Source organism: Fukomys damarensis, unplaced genomic scaffold (assembly GCF_012274545.1).
Source record: "Fukomys damarensis isolate Sample0158 unplaced genomic scaffold, DMR_v1.0_HiC HiC_scaffold_29, whole genome shotgun sequence".
Lineage (NCBI taxonomy): Eukaryota > Metazoa > Chordata > Mammalia > Rodentia > Bathyergidae > Fukomys > Fukomys damarensis.
The window spans coordinates 5,174,571-5,196,221 of NW_022900941.1; the positions used below are offsets into that span (position 1 = coordinate 5,174,571).

Consider the following 21,651-nt stretch of genomic DNA (forward strand, 5'->3'; position numbering starts at 1 on the left):
CTGGAGGAATGTGATAGGCTTCTTTGGGAAGGTGCATTGACACTGAGATTTTAAGATAAATGTGAGTAACCCCTTCAAGAGTAAGGCAAATATGAACTGAGCAAAGGATGGAAGTATTTGCAAAGGCTGGAGGCAGAAAAGGCTGCAGGTTATGTAGGACCTAAAAATGTATCTGTAGCTCTGAAGCTGACAGCACAGCAGGCAAGGTGAAGAGGAAAACTTGGTCCTGACCATGTCAGCCTTTAGACCATGATGATGTAGAAATGAAGGTTAAATGGAAAAATGGGGGTGCTAAGGGGTGAAGAGGAACTGATATAGGAACTGAGGTGGATGTCCACACTATGTTCCAGAACACCTCTCACTCCTTGAGACTGCCCTTAGGGCCAGGAGTATATTGTATGCAAAGAAAGGGGCCATGCCTCACCCTATAGGCAGCCAGTGTGCTAAACTAGTGAAAAACCATTGAAGGTTTGTTGAGGGGTCAATGTGAAAGACTGGAAGAGTTATCTGAGTGAGTCCACTGGACTAGCCAAAGGGTGTGTGGCTTCAAAACTATTTCTGGATTCCCGAAGCTGTTTGAAGATGAGATTAGCATTGGAATCAGTTGTTAGATCATTCTCCCCAGTGTACATGGACACTGTTCAATCTGCTGAGGATTTAAGAAGAACAAAGGCAAAAAGAAGGAGAATTTTTGTTTCTTTTTGTTTCCTGTATCTTTACGCCACCTGGTACAGTTAATCTGATCTTCTTCAGTGCCCTCAGGCTGAAATTTATACCTTCAGGCTGCCTGTTTCTCATGCTCATGGCACATTGATCATAATAAATAGCCTGCTTCTGTTTCTCTGGAGAAACATGATTAATACAAACAACCATTGGGCAGAAAAAGGAAAGGAAAATTGTTTCTGAGAACTTTGCAAGTACACTTATGCTCATGAGAGGAAGGCAAGAGGATCCAAGCTGGCTCCTATTCTCCTCTGTTCACACAATGTACTTGAAATAGGCAGAAACACGTGGCTCTTAATTGCTGATCAAACATCACCTGTCTTGATTGTTGTACCTTGGTCACCAGCACTACCCGAGTAGAGTGTGAAGACACATTAACAGGAAGCAAACGGTCTTTAGCTCACTCGCTCTGTCTCTTTCCCTGTTTCTGTAGCACCTGACTTCTAATCATACTCATCTCCTGCTTCCCTCCGCCAGCTCTGGGTCCTGCTGCCTTGCTCCCTCCTCACGCTCTCTTCCCTTAGGCCCCAGTGGCCCGTCCCACTCACCAAACCCTGGCTTTCCCTGCCCCTCCATCCCTGGCTGGGCTGTTTTTTCCACTGGCTTTCAATATGCTATCTGCAGAAAATTGTCCTATTTTCTTAACAACATCTCGTAATAATTAGCCTACATAAGGGAATATTGCCAATTAGGTATAGAACATCTTGCTTTAAATTTTGAGAAGAAAATAAGACTGTTGTGTTTAGGCAGAACTGGATATTTGTCATGAATATTTAGTGAGAAAAAAAATCATATCATCTCTCTGATCCTTATTGTTTCCCACTGGAACTAGGAGAAATTCTAATAAAATAGGGGTTCATTTAGAATGGAAAGAGAATGCACTTTATGTATGTAACGATGTTCCTAGATTTCTTCTCTATTCCTCAAGTCCAATACTTTTCTGGATGACCAGAACTGAGTGACATCTGGAGCCTTAATTTCCTTCTTGATAAAGTAAAGTTGCTGGACTAGGTGTTCAAGGATTCCCACATGTCCCCTTGTTGGTGAGTATCTCAGAGGGAAGGTATACACCTTGGTCAACTATATTCCCTTTGATGGGAATTTGGCATCTTCTAAATCATTCTATTTTTATGAGTCTTTTATATATTAAACGTTTCCTATGAATGATTGAGATGACACCAAAAGCAACTTTGGCCTTTTTCCTACCAATTACCATCTACCTTTAGGAAAGAGAACAAGAATAGCTATAGATGCAAATGATCATGACTATATATGATATATATCTATATATGATCATATCTATTACTATATATATGAAAATATAAAAATCAAGAAACCCAATCTTTTTTAACAAACCTACGAGGGTATGGCAGCCAATTGATTGATTAGACTTTTTCTTCCCTTTCCTTAAAAATGCATCCAAAAATATTTTATGAAGAGAATGTCAGGTTAATGATAAGTTATATGAAGAATTTGAGTAGTTAGAACTTTATTTCAGGTTAGAGAATGGGAGAAATCACAGTGTTGTGCCAGGGACAGCACAAATAAAACCGGTGGAAAATAGAGAAACACCCTCCTTCTGAATGAATCCAGGCCATTCTGCCACCAAATCTGAAGTGTGTCAAATGTTGACTGAAATCCAATAAACTTCATCCAACTAAAAGCTCTTGTCTGTGGCAAAGGGACTCATCTCAAAGGAGGTTTTGCAGTAATAACGTAATTACAGTGATCTCCCTGTGAGTGACAGGTGGGCATATTATGACAGTGGTCTCCTTTCTAAAACACTCCGACAGAACTTAGAGCCATTTATATTTTTGTCATGTGGTTATAGAAATAAACAATTGACACATCTTTTCTACAGAGGGATAAACTTCAGAAGACAAGGCTCTATGTCAGACACAAGGAGGAAGAACCACCGTGATCTGAATATGATTCTTTAATAGATGGAGCTGACTGAGATAAACTAGACAGCGAGCCAATTGACATTTGTGCTGTAGAAGACTCTGAAACTCAAAATCCAGCATGAGTTCATTGTTTACAAGACATCTCATCCAGTTTTTAGTTCATGGCATAATTGCCATAACTTATTAGGCCAAAGCTAGGAGCTAGCAGAGCTACTTAATAAATACTTTAATGTGCACCCATTTTGCAGCTTTAATGATTAAATATAATGCTGTTGCTAGTTTAGGTGAGGTCATAGAAGTACATGACACACTTCCGGCCTCAGAAGCAAAAGACAGTTGCCTGAATTTCCTGCTTAAACGTGTTTCCTTTGCCTTATTTCTCTGCCAGGAATCTGTCCTCTCTCAAGGTTTTTAATCTATTTGCCAGTCTTGTGTTGGATTATGGCTAAAATGAGCCATCTCTGATGAATTATTTACTTACTGCTCTCATTTGTGGGCATTTTCCTCTATTGTAATTTTGATCAGTTAGTTTGAACACATTCTTTTCAGAATCATTTCACTACACAACGACCCCTTCCATAATTATTATTGACTGAAGCCATCTAGCTATGTTGTTGAGAATTCTGGATTTCTGTCATCTGACCTGTTTTAAATGATAACCTGAACGTAAGTGAAACACAAGAGGCACGTGAAAAGGCTGCACAGTCAACAGCCTCTGGTCATTCTCAGCCCAACTGCTTGTCCCCAGTCCCCAAGCCTTGCCTCTTGGGCCTTCATTCCTCAAACCTTGCTCACCAGCTCAGTGGTAAGACCTCGGACTGGGTTAATAGCATACAGAAAGAATGGAAAAGGGATGGAGGGCCCCTTGTTATATTTTGGAAAAGGGCCTGAGGTCAAAGATCAAGGGAGGCTGGTGATCAACCATGAAGGAAGACACAGTGAGTCCAAGGTCTGGAAAGGAAGGCAGAAGCCAGAGGAAATTACTGTGTGGGTGGGGCAGAGAGATGAAGGATGAGGGGGATACTCATTGCTAATGGGACTATTCAAGCACAGCCAGGGAAATTTTGCTACATCTTCTTGTTAGGCCTTGAGTGAAGGTGATAAGCCAGGTGCAGCTGACCTCAATTTTTAAGACCCCAGGGGAATACAGCAGACCCAGCTTGAAGTTCTGCTTACCTTGACTGGTTTCAGAGTTTCTTAAATGTGCTTCTTCCAAGGGTTATGTTCTTGTGCTGAGCTGTTATTTACAAAGAGTTTTCAATGTGGGTGTTTGTTTGGTTTTTAATCATTATCCTGACATTACAACACCCTGGCGAGCAAGAAATATAGCTAGCAATGCAAGGCTGAGCCTCAATCATGAGGCATCAAACAAAGCCAATCAAGCATTTATAAGCAGGGTAAAATGATTTTGATTTTATCTAATTTGCGAGGGGGAAAATTCAAAGCCAGTTCTTGATTTTCCAAATGAGTACAACCATTTCTAATTGGATTTCTCTGAAAACTACTGAGACTGACTGGCATGCTATCAGAATATGTAAAGGAGAGACTGCTCTGTGTGTTGGGGTTATTTCCAGAGTAGGGATCAAATTAAGACTCTTTTTCCATGTTTTGGGGGAGATAGAATCTTTCATTTATTGATTTATTTAGTCAACAGATATCTAATGAGCAGGTCATGAGGCCTGTGACTGGGAACACAGCTCAGGATGGAGGTAGGATAGGACTGCCAATCTGAAGTCTAAAGCACTAAGGTTAGGTTCATAGGACAAATAATCACAATTATGATCCAGTGCAATGAGGATGACATATTACTGGGGAGAAATCAAGAAACTGGGGTTTATTAAGTTCTTTTAGATTTGAGCTTTGTGGGACAAGGAGTGGGGGTGGGAACAGGGATTACTTGGAAAGAGAAAATACCAGGAAGAGAAAAAGCACTAGGAAGAAAGCTATGCTGCTTTATCCAAATTGAAGGGAGACTAGATGCTTAGCATTGATGTGCAAAGCTAATAGTTTGTTTCTGCCAGAGAAGGTCTTTAAGCATAGAGATTAAGCTCCTTGGAATTTTGTTCAAGGGACATCCATGACAGAAGTGCCTTTAGGATCAGAGAGAAAGCTCTGGTAATGGTCAGAGCCTGTCTACATACGCAGCCTTCTTTGGTCTTTGGACACCAATCAACAGAGGCCCACTGGCAGGCACCCACTGCCCTTTGGACTCAGGCATCCTCTCTTGATATTTTCTCCTTGTTGCCCTCCCAAATCTCTCAGCTTCTAGTTTGGCTTTGGATTCAGGTTGGCTCCCTATTTGATGATATCAGCATTTCTGGTCCAGCATTTTGTGATTACTCTCCACGCATGGAAGACAAATTTTCTCATCTAGGTTTATGGTGTGACTTTTCCTTCAAGACAAAACCTGTAGAAAGATTTGGCAGGTAGAGGGTGAGGACTCTAGTGGGAGAGAATGAATAATGGGTCCACGATTAAGCTAAAGACTTAATTTCAAATTGGAAGGCAAAAGTAACTATGTTGAGCGCTCTTTAATTTCTATTATTGACTATCATATAGAGCTATTTCAAAATATGAATCAAGAAATTAAAAAAATATTAATAATTGTTTTGTCATGTCACTTTAATTTCTAGAAGTCTATTCTCGGGGAAAAAAATTTGAAATTGGACCAGGATTCATACACTACACACAGAGTAAAACAAATTAAAATTAGACAAATAGTTAAGCAAATCATGGTATGTATATATGACATACTATTTTGCCACCACTGGTCATATTTAAGGTAAACAAGAAAATTGCTTATAGCATACTGTAAAATTAAATGAACAGAGTGTAAATGTGTATATATGTATTAGGTAAAATATGTGCATATAAATACGTATGCAGAGAACAAATGAATGTGCTTAGTAGTTTTCTTTCTGGGTGGTGGAAGTATAGAATTTTCATTTATATAGTTGAACTTTTTCACATTTCCAACATAATTAAATGAAGTATAATTTTATAAGAGAGTTTTAATTAAAAACATTTGCAAATATGAATTTGTTTGAAAGCTTTCATTACAAGTATATTTGGAATTAGTAAATTCTATTAAGGAATCTGTATAGACTATTGAGAGAAAGAAACAATAACATTTTATATGATTAAGGACAGAAGCAGCTTGTTTGGAAACCCAATGACTCCTATTTTTCAAATATTGCTACCCCCAAATAATTTCAGAAATGTTTATCTTCTGTGCTACAATCTTCAGTCCTGTGTCACTTCCACTCAACCAGGCAAAAACAAGTCATTGTATAAGTAATGGTCGAAGGAGGTAGAGGTTCTACTGGTGATGTTCAAGTATATTAAAGTTCTCTCTTTCTTTGAGATTGAAGTATTTTATTCTCTTCTTCTATAAGTTCAATTTTGAAATTGGGGATTTTTTTAATATATAGATATTTTCCAAACTCAAGTTGAATGTACAGAGTAGACTGTGCCTATGATCTCTTAATGACATTCAGAGACTTAGGACATTCCTCTTCAGGAGATGCTCCAGTGTTAAATCAAAAGCTATTGCTTCTCAGAGCCAAGCAGAACCTCCATGTTTGTCTTAGTGTGATTATCATAATTCAGATTTAAAGAAATATTTAATTATGCTGCTCCTATTGGTAGTACGCTCACTCCCTTTCTCCTTGCATAAACTTCAACAAACTGTATTCTCCTCTTATGAAAACCACGTTTGCTTATTCTACATCTATTAATCAGCATTTCATAATTTATTTGTATTACAGGTAGGATAAGCAAAACAGCTGTGGAGCAGGATATAAAATCTTCATTAGGCATATCAGGGTAGATGAGCACAAATTTTGCATTAGGGATGGAGATTATGTTTTGTTATTAATAATCATGTATATTGAGCAAGTTACTTTAATATTTTTGAGTCTCATGTTTCTCAAATGCAAAATAAAGGGTAAATATGAAATTCACTTGGTAGAATATCTAGTACATCCTAAATATTCAATAACATTTTCATTATTGAGCATACTGATACCAAAAAATGGATTAAAAATAAGCCTTTAAAAAAGAAGATAGATCAACATCTGCATGACATAAATGGTTGCCTTTGATAAGAATTTAGGTGATTTTTCTTTGTTTTTCTAATTTCCTAGAATCTGTATACACTATTTTGTGTGAATGATAGAAATCAATATTACTTTAAAAACTGCCTATACTGTCTTGATGATTTTTTCCACCATCACACTGAATTAAAAGTCTGATAAAATTCACTTGCTCTCTAGTATACAGGAAGCATATGGAAAAATATTTGCTATTGCTGCAGGTTGTTAGATGATTATATGTGTTCATATTCATAGAACAAGGCATAGGCAAGCCTGTCTAGAAAACTAGAGCCACCTTCTTAGGGTTCCCAACCTTCCAGTCACCCTTTGAAAGTTCTGGTAAGGGTCTGGTGTTCAGTGTGGTTGCTGCCGTGTTCTGTGGAAATGTATCATGCCTATAAGTGCTTACCGTATGTACATGTAACTGAAGTAAATGGTGGGTTACAAAGCATCCCCTTCCTTTAAACTCTATGAGCATGAGATTTCTGTTGGCCACATCAAGTGTGGCTTCTGGAAACTCAGATATGTAAATGTATCCTTGTTCTTTCTTTCAGAGTTACTTTATTGAAAGGCAGTCAATCTATTGTTTTTCATTTTTAAATTGTCATTATTTCAAGGGTAAAGTATTTGTTTAGCTACTAGATCATATTGATGAAATGGACTCAGATGTGAATGTCTTTTAAAAGGCCTGATTCTGTGGCTGAAGCAAGAGGAACTTGGGACTTTGGTATTAGTTACTGAGGTACTGACTAGTCACCACTGGTGAGACAGAGCATCCCCATGAGCAGAGTTCCAAGTGGACAAAGGAGCGAATGAAGAGAATATTAGTGAAAATGGAGGCAGAATTGGCTAGAAAATGGCATGACTTCAAAATATGATGGTAAGCAGCACAAGAAAATCTTTAGATGAAAATGAGAAGGTAGTTTTTGTAAGAAGTGTGACAGAAATCTTCATATAGAGAATAAAATTGTCCACCCATACTTCGAATACAATTATATCTGCAGTGTCCTAAACTACTTGCATATAAAAAATTCTTATTAGTATGAGGAAGGATTTAGACAAATAAATGGTAGTGGTTGTCATTTTACTGTTATCTTTTGAGTAATTTATAATGACAAAGTTATTCAAATGAATGTTTTACTAATCTTAGAAGCTGATACCTGTACTTGAGGCTTTGCACTTCATATATTTGTGAGACATGCTAGTACTGTAAAAGTCTGTTCAGGCAACATAAGAAATAATGCAAAAAAGTAACTCTTTGTCTTCCTTAGATCCTCTTTCAGAGGTCCAGGGCCTCTAGTGTTTGTCTTCTGTTCTTAAAAGAAGACAAGAGATTAGTGGTTGTGCTGGTTTAGTTTAAAGTTACTGCTTTCTGAGTTTGACCTCCAAAGTCACCCTTCCTTGCCCTGCTTTTGATGATGGAGTTGGACTTTGTAAACATTTGTCTTTTGTCAGCTGGTCAAGTATAATGCCTCTTCAGTAGGGTGAACTACAGTGACACCGCAGGGTAGAAGTGCCTGGAGGACACTTGCAAGTTCCTGTGCTTTTATCACTATTGTTGGAAAGCAGACCCGGGTCTCTGTTAGGTTAAGTTTCGGCTTCACTAATCCTACTGGAATCAGCCTCTCCAAGGCAACTAGACATGTCTGTACTCTTGTGAGATATTTTTGTACCTAGAAGCTGCACGTTCCCATGGCGACCACACCCCTCGAGAAGATCTCCGTCTCTGTCTGGAGGTGGACAAAAGTGTGCTAGTGCTTGCTTACTCCTTCATTGTCCAGTTTCCTATAACCTACAGGAGACACTGGACTTCTGTACTAGCTATTTCTGAACCTTTGGAGTCCTTTTTTTCTGTTTTGTTTTGTTTTTTCCATTTTATTGGTGAATGGCACAGCCAACGCTGTTCTTCTACGTCGAATAAATTCAGTGTTTTGTCTCCAACCAGAAACATGTAGAGAATATGATGAGGAGTCTATGAAGACACAGAAGAAGTTTAATTTAATTTCTAAATTTCTCCTTACCTAAAATTTATCCTGGATATGTGATCCTAGGTTTACAGACAGACCATCAACAAGGCAGCATCAATGATACCTCAAAAATGTTATGCAAAATACAATGTGATCAAAGTTACTATCTGTTACATATATATTTTTTGGTACTGGGGATCGAACTCAGGATCTTGCAATTGCAAGGCAAGTGGTGGAACCACTAAGCTTAGCCCCTATTATTATATTTGTTAAAGAGGTACAGGATCCTCTAGTTATCATTACCTTCCCATCTAAGTCTTTATCATTACACCCCTATGAGGCAATTTATAGAAGAAAATAGAAAACAGTTACAGCACTATGATCGTCCTGGGAAATATTCAACGAGAATGTTGAACAAGATAGGACAACTAATACTGCAATGATAATATTATTAGCTATTGGTAATGCCATACCTGTGATATCCAAGGGCTACCTATTCCTAACTAAAGTAGGCCTTATTAGCTCTCCTAATAATGAATCTGAATACGAGAAGCAGGGAGCAAATTGTTCAGGTTCTGTAGGAAGTAGGAGGTGATGCAGGGATTTAATCTTACGGCCTTCGGAGACCATACACTTCCTCAGTGAGCCATGCCTTCCGACACCTGTCAAATATTCAACACTATGAATAATATGAAACCACAAAATAGTTAGGGTGAGGGGAATAACCGTTGCAAAGAAATGAAATGCATGTTTTATGCCACAGTGAGAGCTTTCGCATATATCGCCCCTTTGTTGAACCGCGTTCCTCTCTCCTTGGAATCGCCTAAGAACTGCCTCTTTGAATCTCAAGCCAAGTCCGGAAACTTCTTTGCAGTCTTTCTGGGAACGCTTGTGATTTCTGCTCCTGAGCACCTGTTACCCGTGTTGATTTGGCGAGAGCTGTACAGAGCTGGGGGCGCGGCAGTCAGAAGCAGTGGCAGGGGCTCCACAGGCAGAGGCAGGGCGCATGTAAGGAAGCAGGTGCCTGAAATCCCAGAGCGCTGGGGAGAAGGGAAACAAGCTGGGAACGCACCTAGTGCGACGTGCGGCAAATCGTAAAGACAAGCGCGGTGAGGAGGGAAAAAAGAGGAGGTTTTCAGAATGATGGCCAAGACAGCAGGAAGGCAGTGTATGGGGAGCCCCAGACAAAAAGATCAGTTTTGAAATCTCAACCCGGTGAAGTTTAGTTTAAGGTTTTGCGTGCTTTAGAAGCAGGGACCCTTGGCTGTGGATACAGGAAATGCTCAGGTGCTAATTGGTGTTACTCTATACTTATAGTAGGTTCCCAGAAAGGAAAGGGCCTCTGAGAAGACGGTGGGTATGAAATTCACTGGGTCAGGTCAGCTGACAGCATGTCCATTTGACTTCGGGGCGTGACCCACAGCAGATTCTATCTTGGGGCCATCACACCCTCTTCTACCCAGTAAACATGGCCCTACCATTCTCAGCGCGGTGCTCTGGGACTTCACTGACATCGCAGTTGGTTGATAAGACAAGGTAGATATTTAACAGGTTCACACTAGCATCCTGTGCTGCTAGTTTCACTTGTTAAATTTTCGAACGTTACCTTATTTGCTCAAGGCCCAAACTCCTTGAGTGGCTCCTCCAAATCTGGACTTGCCTGTCCGTCTTCCATTCTCCTGGACTCTACACCACAGACTCATGGGGTTCTGCAGTCGTCACAGCACACACTACACATCCTGCTGGCAGCCAGCTCCCTATTTCAACCTACCTATGAGTTTGGAGAAGAATGCCTAGTCCAGGCCTCAGTCAAAGAGAAGGTGAAGATGAAGAAAATTCAGCTCAGCAGGCGTGGGAGGCAGAGGCTTGAGAGAAGGAGATGCATGGAGGGACTTTGAGGCTAGGCCTGGCTAGAAAGGAAGGGTGAGAAACTGGGAAACAGACTTGTACCTAAGGGAAGAGCTGATTCTCACAGTTTTGCGAAGTTCCCGCACAGAGGTCTCTACTTACTCCGGCGGAATATGAGATAGTGGAGGCAGAGGCCTGAGTTTCTGGAGACGCAGAATCCCTGTGCAGGATTCTCAGCCATTGCCCTCAGACAGAGGCCCAGAAGGGAGATGCCCAGAAGTAAGGGATAAGGGGCATCAGACGCCACACTCTTTGCTGCACGTTTTTCTCGAGCCAAAGGTGGTGATTCTGCCCCGAGTTCCTTACTTGGCAAGAAGTATCCAGGAGAAATTTCCATGGAAATTAGAAAAGGACACAGTGTTCGTTTCTGAAATGCCTCCTTCACCATTAACAGAGGATGTGTGTGTGGGTCTGTTTTCCTTCATTTTGATGTGAACGTCAAAGGGAAAAAAATAGTTGTATAATAAAAATGAATGTGAGCTTATGGTGTAGTGCTTTCCAGAAGACTGAATGACGCAGCCACTGGCAGTACGTCCCTGCCTCTGTGGCCCTGACCATAAGGTGTCTTTTCATATGAAGTGTGGATGCACTGTGTGCCCTCTGCCTACCTCACACACACGTGGCGGGGATGACCCTGGCTGGCCAGGCATCCCCGCCCTCCGACATCAGAACTCTGATCTCCGGCACTGTGTCTACGCCTGGGCTCCTGGAAGCTGTCCTGCTTCAGAGAAACGAGTCAGACTTTCGTTACTGTGTGAAAGGAGCAAAACAAAACCGCTCAGTTTATTTACTGGAAATTTTGCGCAGAGGGAAAGTGCCTGAGCTGATTTCAACTTTCATTACTTCCACTCTTTTAAGGTTATTTGAAGAGTGTAATGGATAGAAGTGTCCTGTGAAAGTGCACTCAGCCCCTTCTAAAAAGCTGATGAGCCTGGAACTTGGTAGAGACTTCACACACAGGGGTTGAATTTAAAAATCCGTTAATCTATAATCCAAATCTCAGAAAATCCTTTTGTATAGTAACTGTAATCTTCATTTTTGGGCAATAAAAATCCAAATAATCCAAATTTTAATACAGTAGACTGTTTAATAATAGTTGATTTTAAGTAATATTTTTAAATAGCTAAAAACTTTTAATAAAAATTTAAGACATTGAAAATATTTTAATGAAAACATTATCCTTAAAATCAAGGTATAAAATTGTAAATGCAATATAATGTATCCTCTATAATGTGTATATTTAAAATGTGAAAATTGAAATAACATAAATGAATTTAGTGCTTTCTGACCGACTGGTGCTTTATTCTGTCTATTTTACATTTCGTTAACGCAGAAATATTTGAAAAATTCTAAAGTTTTCTTTAATAACTTGAATAATGATTTATTCAGATGAGTGAATTCAACCGATCATCTTAGAAAATAAAATTCTAACAATTTTATATGGAACAATTTTTAGACAGAGTAACCATTGAGGTCTAAATATTTGAGAACCCCTCAAATTCCTATGTTGAACTGCATCCCTAATAGGATGGCATTAAGAGGTGGGGCCTTTTAGGTATGACCAGATCCTAACACCGTGGTTTGGTGCCCTTAAAGCATAGGCTCAAAGAAGATGGAACACCTTTCCACTGCATGGGGTTCTATTAAGTCTGTGTTCTAATCCTGGAAGAGGACCCTCCTAGGACCCTACCACCTTGTTGCTCTGATTTCCCATTTCTCAGCCTCCAAAAGTGTGACAAACAAATTGTTGCTGTTTATAAGCCACCTGGTTTATGGTGTCTTGTTACAGCTGCCCAAATAAATTAATTGTATAACCATCCCACCATTAGGTTTAAAAAAAAAAAAAAACTATACATTACATTAGTCTTCTTATAACCTTTAAGTATTTCATCTCAATTTTCCCAAAGAAAGGAAGGAAGTGACTGCTCAAGAAGCTAATAATTCAGAAATCATGTTTCCAGGGTATGAGGAGCACAGAGCACAGATGCAGCCAAATGAATGTGAGACTGGTCAAATGGCAGTGGGAGGCAGGAGGAAGGGCGCAAAAACATGATCTGCAGCTGCTTTTTCCAATGACACCTTCCATCAAGGGAAAGTGTCACTTATCACAGAGTGCACTCACAGAGATGAAACATGATCCTGGGGACAAGCTGAAGAGATTATAGGCTTCACTAGACAGAAGGAAGTATTCTCTGAGCAATTCCCATGAGCTTCTGGGTCACGGGAAGGTAAGACAGGTTGTTGTCACTAGGTGTGTGTGTGTGTGTGTGTGTGTGTGTGTGTGTGTGTGTGTGAATGTGTGTGGGCTCTCACCTGCATATCCACATTTATCTGTTAGTGAGAGCATTGTATTGGCTGTAGAGTTACCAGAAAGAAATAATCACATTCCAATGAGTTGCACAGCAGTAGAGATTAAAAAAAAAAGATAAATATAACAAACCCTCACTGTTGTTACTTGTATGCCTGTTAGACTTGAATTCACTGGGCAACATCCCTTTTAAAATACCTTATTTTAAAGGAGTCCAATCATTTGATCAAGTCTAGCTTGGAGATGTCATTTAATTTCCTCAAATGAATGAGATGGATAAGATTGTAATATATGTAGTCCAGATCCACTTTGTGATTTATGTAGTTTAGAAGTAAACTACAAGTTGGATTCAGGAAAGAATACTAGATACAATCTATTTTTATTATGTGAAAACTGTATGCGACTCTAATTATCTATGTAAAATGACAAGTCAATAGCGCCAACTTCAGCTGAAAGGTACAGTAGATGTTTTACTTAATTATAGCTCCATTGTATTAGGTGCTTACTGTGGACCATGGGTTGTGTTAAAGGTGTGACAAGGAGATTCAGTCTTCCTAATAGTGCTTTGAAGTAGGTGCCGTGACTGTCCCTATCTTACATTTGAGCGTATAAATGTTTGGTAACTTTCCCAAGGTTCCATAGCTGCATGAAATGCATAGTGAGGATTAGAGAAACAAAGCACTCAAACTTTCTACCATGATGTAATACCCACTGCTGCCAGGAACACTCAAATGAGAAGACCATTAGGTTTCCCTGTAGAGCAGGTGGAAAGTTACTCTGTGATTATGTTGCAATTTTAGTCCCAGGTTGCTTACCGTCATTACACATGCTTTGTGTTGATTATTGCCTATCCAATCCCCGATTTCAATTATTTGGAGACAGAGGTACACAAGTGAACTGACTCGGTCAATTAGCTCCAAAGCAAATTTTGTAACTATAGTGTTGCTATTAGCTATTTGCTTTCTTCTCCCTGACTATTGATGACAAAGTAAATGAAAACAAGCTACTCTACCATGCTCATTCTTTTAATTGAAAAAGAAACCCATTTTAAGCCCTACAAAGGAAGTCTTCAGCCAGTTCTCCCATAGTCATATAATTCTCTGTGACTCCTGGAGAGAAGATGCAATATTCATATAGGAAAGCTCCAAAGAAAGCATCGTTTCTTATAGGATGTGAATTATGAAATTAATCATGTTCATGAAACTATCAGGACAATATATTTCTTATATTATGTAAATAATAATCCACACTACAGATGCTATCCATACACTTCAGTGGGCCATTTACTCTCTGATTTTTTTTTATAATGTGGCATTGTGTTGTCATAGGATGGAAGATTTGAAGAAGATAGCAAGGGATTCTTTATGTCTACCTTAAGGTGTTAGTTATGTTGAACTTGGGGATGTGGAGAATTGTCCTATAGTCAAATTGAGCTATGAAGAATAAATTGAATTATCCCCCTGGAACAGCTGTGAAGGCTCCAGGGAGTGGGCAGGTCCCACAAGAAAAAGATGACAGATTGCAAAGTGGGTGCTGCCTGAAAGCCATGACTGGAGAGGCTTGTGCTACATGGGCAGAAGCTGAGCTTCCTTGAGCCTTGAATCCCGTCTTGTAATTGATGAATATTTCCATATGGTTCCTGGCAGATTTCTTGACTACTTGAATGTCCTGATAAACTCTGAATCACTCAGGATTCTATCACTGCAAAAGGGTCTGTGAACAGTGGAAAAGGTTGAAAATACCATTTTTTTTCCCCCAAGAGCCCTAACCTTAATGACTTGGGGCAAAGCTGATGTTGTAGTGGATGCAGTGTCTCTGGGGAAAATCTTAAGCAGGAAGACAGGAAAGAAAGGATTTGTACTTGAGCATTTAACAATGCAATCCATTCATTTTCAGAAAGAATTCCAAAGGTACAGACCTGGTACACAATTATGTGTGAGCATAATATGCATTTTCACCTAAGGTCATGGAAAAATTGAACAAATGTATTTTTTCTTTTGTATTATGAAGGGGCAAATTCAAATTCTCTTGTTGCTCTGTAAAACAGTTTTCTGGGGATTTTCTCCTCCAAATGCATCAATGATAAATGGCTTTTCTGTGCTTCCTATTAATGAGGCTGACAATCAAACCCCAAGGAATAAAGGACACAAACAAAGTTTTACATGACTTCAAAAGTGCTACAGTAGCTTAAAAAATCACTCAAAATTTGTGAAAGTGTTGATTAATGATTCTCTAAAAAAAGAAGATGGAGGCTGACAACAGTAAATAATTCATGGTTTCTTTCCTTGCAATTCTTATTTTCTCTTTTTTCTGTCCTGCATATTCGGGGATTGTGTTTAGTATATCTTACCATTGAAGATATTTTCTGCCCTAATAGGTATGAAGAGTTCTTTTATGAATGTTGCCAAGGGGTCATAGTCACGTATGTGTAAGGCACAAGCTACCACACTTTTAGGCATCGATTTATGAACAACAAAAACGAGTGATGTTTTCCCAAGTTTATTGTGTTTCAGCTCTCTCTGTAAGCTCTTTGCACAGTGGTACATGGTACTGCTCTTTGATGTCCACAATTTAACTAAACTAAGCTTCTGGTACTATTGGATCACAAGGCTAGTGTCCCTCTCTTAGCTTGATGAACTCAAGGAACTGATACATTACTTAACATTTCCTGGAACTAATATTACGGAAAGGACAGGAGCAAGTGTATTTTTCTACACCTCAAACCACCTTGCCTAGACTTAAGAAATCCCTCATTAACAAGGGAGGACATAGGTTAAACAGGAGATGGAAACCCTAAGCTGTGGGTAAGTAGAATTGTCAAGCTCCTTGCATATGAGCCAGGGATGGGCAAAGTACTGTCATTGAGCCTCCTGGAATCAGTCAGGGAGAAAGGCCTTCTCAGTACCATCCTGACTCTTCAAAACTAAAGTAGTCATATATTGAATACAAATTTCTTTAAATGTTGACAACCTGAATTCCAGGTATGCTACCTTTCTTTTTTATGGCACTAAGGATTTAACATAGGGCCTTCCTCAGCCCTTGATATTTTTAAATCTTGAGACAGGATCTCACTAAGTCACTCCATGTAGGACTGAAACTTGGGCTCTTCCTGTCTCAGCCTCCCGGAGTCCTGAGATTATAGGCATTTACCACCACGGTTCAGCACTTTTCTCAAGCTAAACTTTCTCATACCTATCTCATTGCCATTCAGTAGTAATTTTCAAAAACATGTAAGAGAAACAGAGATTTTTTAAAGTGGGAAAGGAATTCAGATTTGGAGGAGGCAGGGAATGATAAGAAAGGAAAGGGAAAAAAAAGAATTGAGATGGGGTATGTACATGTACAAGCTTCCCACAAATATAAACATTATATACCACAAAACGTATATAAAATACATAGTTTAAGATATATTAATATGGGACCCCAAAAAGTCAAATGTTCATTAAAAGTTTTACTTATCAAGAAAAATATAAGTCACAGTTTCATTTAAATACCAATCTGCCTAACCATGCTGGAAATTATATACAAGAAACACCTAAAAGGGCTTTGAAGGGTGGATAGAAGGCAGAGAGCCTAAGGATTCAAGAAACAACACAGTGGAAAGATTCCTGCATTTTCCTGCTTTCCTTCACACGTTCTAGTTGTGATGCCAAATGGCTAAAAACCTAGAGAGCTCAACAAATACAGATTATTAAAAAAAAAAACAAAAACACTGATAATGTTTTAATTTAAAGGGTGCCTGATAATCTCTAAGCAAAGTGCAAAGAAGAAAATGCAGCACATGAGCCAGAATATTTTCAGAAAATGATTATTCTACCTTACCCGAAGGCGACGGTAAGAACTGTGGCCTCTCCCCCATCCAGCTATTCTGCCACGAAATGCCTCCATGCCCAGGGTGCTATCAGAGAAGACTAATCTGGAAATGTCTGGGATCTGGAAGAGTAATGTTATGAATCCTGAAAATGACTGAGTATCGGAGAATCCCACACTTCTCCCGGCGGCACGAGTGGGGAGCACATGGGCATCCTGCACTTCTACCACACTGAGCAGTGACGAGGGTTCAATGGAGCACTGGGACTGCCCCCGCAGGCCTGTGATACCAAGAGCTAAACCCCAGGGCACTCCAATGTCCCCAGAGTCACACGGGGCTTTTCTAGCTGGAGACGTAGCTAGAAACCTAGTGGAAGCTGGGACTTTGGCATAACTGAGAGTAAGTGACATGTAGCTTTTCCTCACTGGTATTAGTGAATGCTGGGTAAGCAATGGAGATTTCTGTCCCACTCCGGAGTTATTATGGCCTCTTGATCTTGTACTTGGACAGCGCCAGAGCACACAGGTAAATGGAAGGTTTACATAAGATTCTTCATAACATAGTTCCCAAGATGTTCAGGTCTTCTTTTTAATTTTATTTTTTTGTTGTTGTTGTTGTTGTTATACCAAGTCACAAAATGACCTCAAATTGAATGCAAAACAAGACAATGAACAAATGCCAACAATTATCTAACAAATATATAGAAATATCTAGGCTAACAGAAATGTTTCAAGACCCAATTAAGAAGTCAGAAAGCATCAGTAACAAGGAGAATTTCCTAGCAAGGAAAGAGAAGATAGAACGGAGACAGGAATGAAAGGTTTGGACCTATAAAATACAACATCAGACAAAAATTAATAGATGGGTACAATAACACCATGAGAGGAATAAAGAAAAGTGATGGCAAATAGGTAGTAAGATAAATCTAACTGAAACAGTGGAGAAAATATAATTTCAAAGATAATAACAAAAGATTCACTATTCGTGTTGATGGAATTTGGGAAAAAGATGAGAAAGAGATAGAGGTGTAAAAGTATTCAAACAAGTGATGGGAGAACACTTCACAGATTCTGCGGAAGGCGAAAACCCTCACTTTCAAGAAACTGAACAAAAACTTAACAGGTTAAACTGAAAGAAATCCGTGCTGTGACAAAGAGGCGAACTTGAAATTGTCAAGAGAAAAGTGAGACATTACCTATAGCAGAAAAGCAATTGGATGAGAGAATAGATTTGCCACTGAGGGCAAAGGCTCATGGCTCAACATTTTCAAGTGCTGTAAAAACCAGAACTGTGAATACACACACTTATATTTAGAGAAAATATGTTTCAAGAATAAATAAGAGAATTCTTTTTCATCTTAATGTGTATCCTAAAAAGAATGATGAGAGAAAATTATTCAGGAAATGACAAGAGAAAAAATCTAGGAAAATTAGGAAGGAGTAAAACCACAGGTTTTTGTTTTTTTTTTTTTTTGCTTATTGCACAAAATATAACTAAATACAATAAAATCTCCTCTTGAGCTTTCCAAATTGTGCTTGAGAGTTGAAACAAAAATAAAAGTATCTGCAATAATTCTAAATATAGAGAGGGGAAATAATAATTATGACAATCGTATAAAAATAAAGTACATGGATTTTAAAAGAGTAGGTTGTTTACTGTTTGTTGTTGTTTTGGTTGTTGTTGTTGCTGTGGTTTTTTTGAGACAAGGTCTCACTATGTAGTTAGAGCTGTCCTTGAACTCACTATGGAGCCCATGCTAGCTTGAAACTAGTGCACCACCACACCCAGCTGAAAGAGATTAAGATTTAAATATTTTACTCAAATGATAAAACCAGTAAGTTGTGAGTAGTTATTTCATGATACCTAATAAACCACTAATAAAATCTATACACAAAGATAAGTATTAGATACATCAAAATGAAATACTAAAAATAATTTAAGAAACACATAAAAGAAAATGGATGAAAAAAAGCTAGGCCTTACAAGCAGTAATTGTAAAGAGACATTCAGGGCTACACTATTAACAGAGTTCTTTGCAAGCGAAATTACCAGAGATGGAGAAAACATTATAAAGCAGTTAAATTGAGTAGAAAAAAATAGCAGTGCTACAGAGATGCCAAATTTATGAATCAGAAACTGTAAGAACTGAAAGGGGACATAATTCCTTAAATATAATTGTAACATCAACACCTTTGTTCAGCTCAATGTGTAAGACATTGAGAATGAAGCGGTTAAAAAAATAAATAAATAAATAAGACCCAGCCCTGATTGTGAAAACCCATGGTTTATTAGGGGAGACATATACTAAATACTTAGAAAATAATTTGCAGAGATTATAAATGGGATAAAGGGAATTTCTAAAACAACGGACATCTAGCCTTCTTTGTTTTACATGCCCTGTATCAATGTCAACAACCTCTAGGCAAATGTGTAACTCCCAAGCTAGAGAATCTAACAGCACCCGTGTTGCTCTGTCGCACTTCCCAAAGATAACAACAAAATCCAGGGAGCCCACTTCGGTTGCAGAACCTACCTACAGCTAGAAATAACCTACTGCCAAGAAAACAGAATCCTGCTTCTGGGATGGTTTTGTTTTGCTAGTAACATGCTGCGCACTGATTCTGAGCCCCGTGGCTCTGTGGTTCTTCTGTGGGCCTGGTAGACTGAGGGGCACTCCGAGAGCACATGATAAGCACACTAAAAAGAGATGCAGGGTGGATGGCGAGAGCAAAGCTTACCCCTGAGAGGTAAGAGCCATGACGGTACAACGCATAAGTTGACTTACCACGGTGTAGATCTGATGCTTCCGTCTTTTAGCCAGGTCAATTACGTTTACTCCGTTGTAGTACAGGTTTTCCATACATCCATGGAAATTTTTCTTTAAAAAGGTCCCAGGCTTGCCTGGCACTGGAATTCCTCCAAAACTAAGCTTTATGGTGGGAAAAATTAAAAAAAATAAATTCTTAGTTATAAGCACTGAAAGAGTAGGAGAGGAAAGGGAACATTCCATTGTATGCAAGAGCCAAGTGGCTCAAATAATTACATATGCCACTTGATTACACATTTAAATGGATACTGATTAGACCAAGTAAAAATAACTGTAATTGCTTGTTTCTTAAGAGCTTATTTTACAAAACCACTTCCATTTATTTTCTGAACCATTTTAATACTAAATGAAACAATATTTTACAGAAAGAGGAATAAAGGAAATGACAGTCAACATCTTTATATCTATCTCTTACACAAGCATCTTAGACTATATGGCCAAACAAATGCCAAGGGACAGAAAAAGCATACATCTTTTGGGATACAGAAAGACCTAGTTTGGAAGCTTGTATTTTACACCAAAAGCCTTATATGTAAGGTGATGGCTAAACTGTTATGTATAAAGATGAAAAATAGGAGATCATGTATGTATCCCATTTGGTTTTATAAAGCAAATACAAAAGCAACTTAAGGAATCTTACATGGTGTCAATGATACTTTCTGAACATCGGTGACACAATGAGAAATCAATGTCTCATCTACTGAAAAGTGCAGGAGTAATAAATGGTCATGAAATTTGGTGTCAGCAACAAAGAGTTGTGCATGTAATACAGGCTGGGAAGAAACATACTGAAATCACTGTTGGATGTCCCTGGGATGATTATGGGGTGATAGTCTCCTTTATCATCCTTAATTCCAGTATTAACACAAATTAATTTTCATGGGTGTATTATTTTTAAAATCTCATCTGTTGTGAATGTTTTTTTTTGTTTCAGAAAAGTAAGATTTTTTTTAAGCACATCTATCCCATTAAAAGAGCAACCATTTTTCCCTGATTTCAAGAATGACTTACATTTTATACCTGTATGCAGGTATCTGCAGGTAATACTTACACTACACTGGGATTTAAGTCTCCCACCCCCGCCCCCTCCACTCCTGTAAACAAGCAGACATGGGCACGTAGGAAGGCGCAGAGAATGAGTGCTAGAGGAGGATGTGCTCTCTCTCCCAGGAATGCTTCTCCTTATAGGGAAGCTAGTGATATACACTGAGGACAACTTCTAGAGGTTCAGTTTTATCATCAGTTTCACATAATTAAAATTTTTTTTTCTTAATGAATAGTAAAAAGTGGTTAGAGTTATTAATCCTGTTCCTCATTTTTATTTTCCCCTGCTTTACACTTTTTAAGAAATTTTTTTGCTGTTTTGATTTACTTTATTGTAAAACAATTTCAGATGATATTACTTAAAATTTGCTTAGACTTGTGGTTGAAGAGTCATTATTTCCATTAAAACATTTATTTGAGGGCCAGGGATTTAGCTCAGTGGTGCCCCTCACAAGTACAAAGTGCCAAGTTCAGTCCCCAGTATTTATTTGGAAAAGAATAATTGGTTTTTAAAATATGTCGTCTTCCTCACTAATTTTGAAAAGACCTCTCACTTAAAGATATTAAAGATATTATATGTTATGCTACTTTACCTACTTATCATTGGATTAATCCCTATGATTTTTTTGCTTTGAATGTTATTGTACAATTTCACTATTTGTGAATCAATTCATTCCAAAACACTTTATGATGAAAAATGTAACCATCTGACTGGTAGTGGTTTATTTTCTCTAAGCAGATTGCTACATAAACTTTTATATTGAAATATAAACATTTTACTTTAAATGTGTGAAGTGTAATAATCATATAACATGTACAATACTTTATTCTTTTTTCAAATCAATTTTCTATACATTTTTCTCTTATTTTTTCTCCTGGTCAAAACCTAAAACTGGCCCAAAACTTTTCAAGGAATGTTAAAAAATACTAATGTAGCCAGGCGTGGTAGAACACACCTGTAATCCCAGTCCTCAGGAGGCTGAGGCAGGAGGATTTCTGTGAGTTCAAGACCAGCCTGGGCTACACAGTGAGTTCCAGTTCAGTCTCAAACAACATAGTGAGACC

At 38.6% G+C, this 21,651-nt stretch overlaps 1 protein-coding gene across 2 annotated transcripts in view; it reads right to left on the reverse strand.

The window, feature by feature from the left end:
- The window catches only part of Cntnap5 (contactin associated protein family member 5), an 801,158-nt gene that overhangs the window by 369,728 nt on the left and 409,779 nt on the right, over nucleotides 1-21,651 (reverse strand). For both annotated transcript variants that reach the window (XM_010637689.2, XM_010637692.2), the window contains exon 7: nucleotides 19,501-19,644. In XM_010637689.2, coding sequence (XP_010635991.1) covers nucleotides 19,501-19,644 — 144 coding nt within the window. The remainder of the gene's footprint in view (nucleotides 1-19,500; nucleotides 19,645-21,651) is intronic.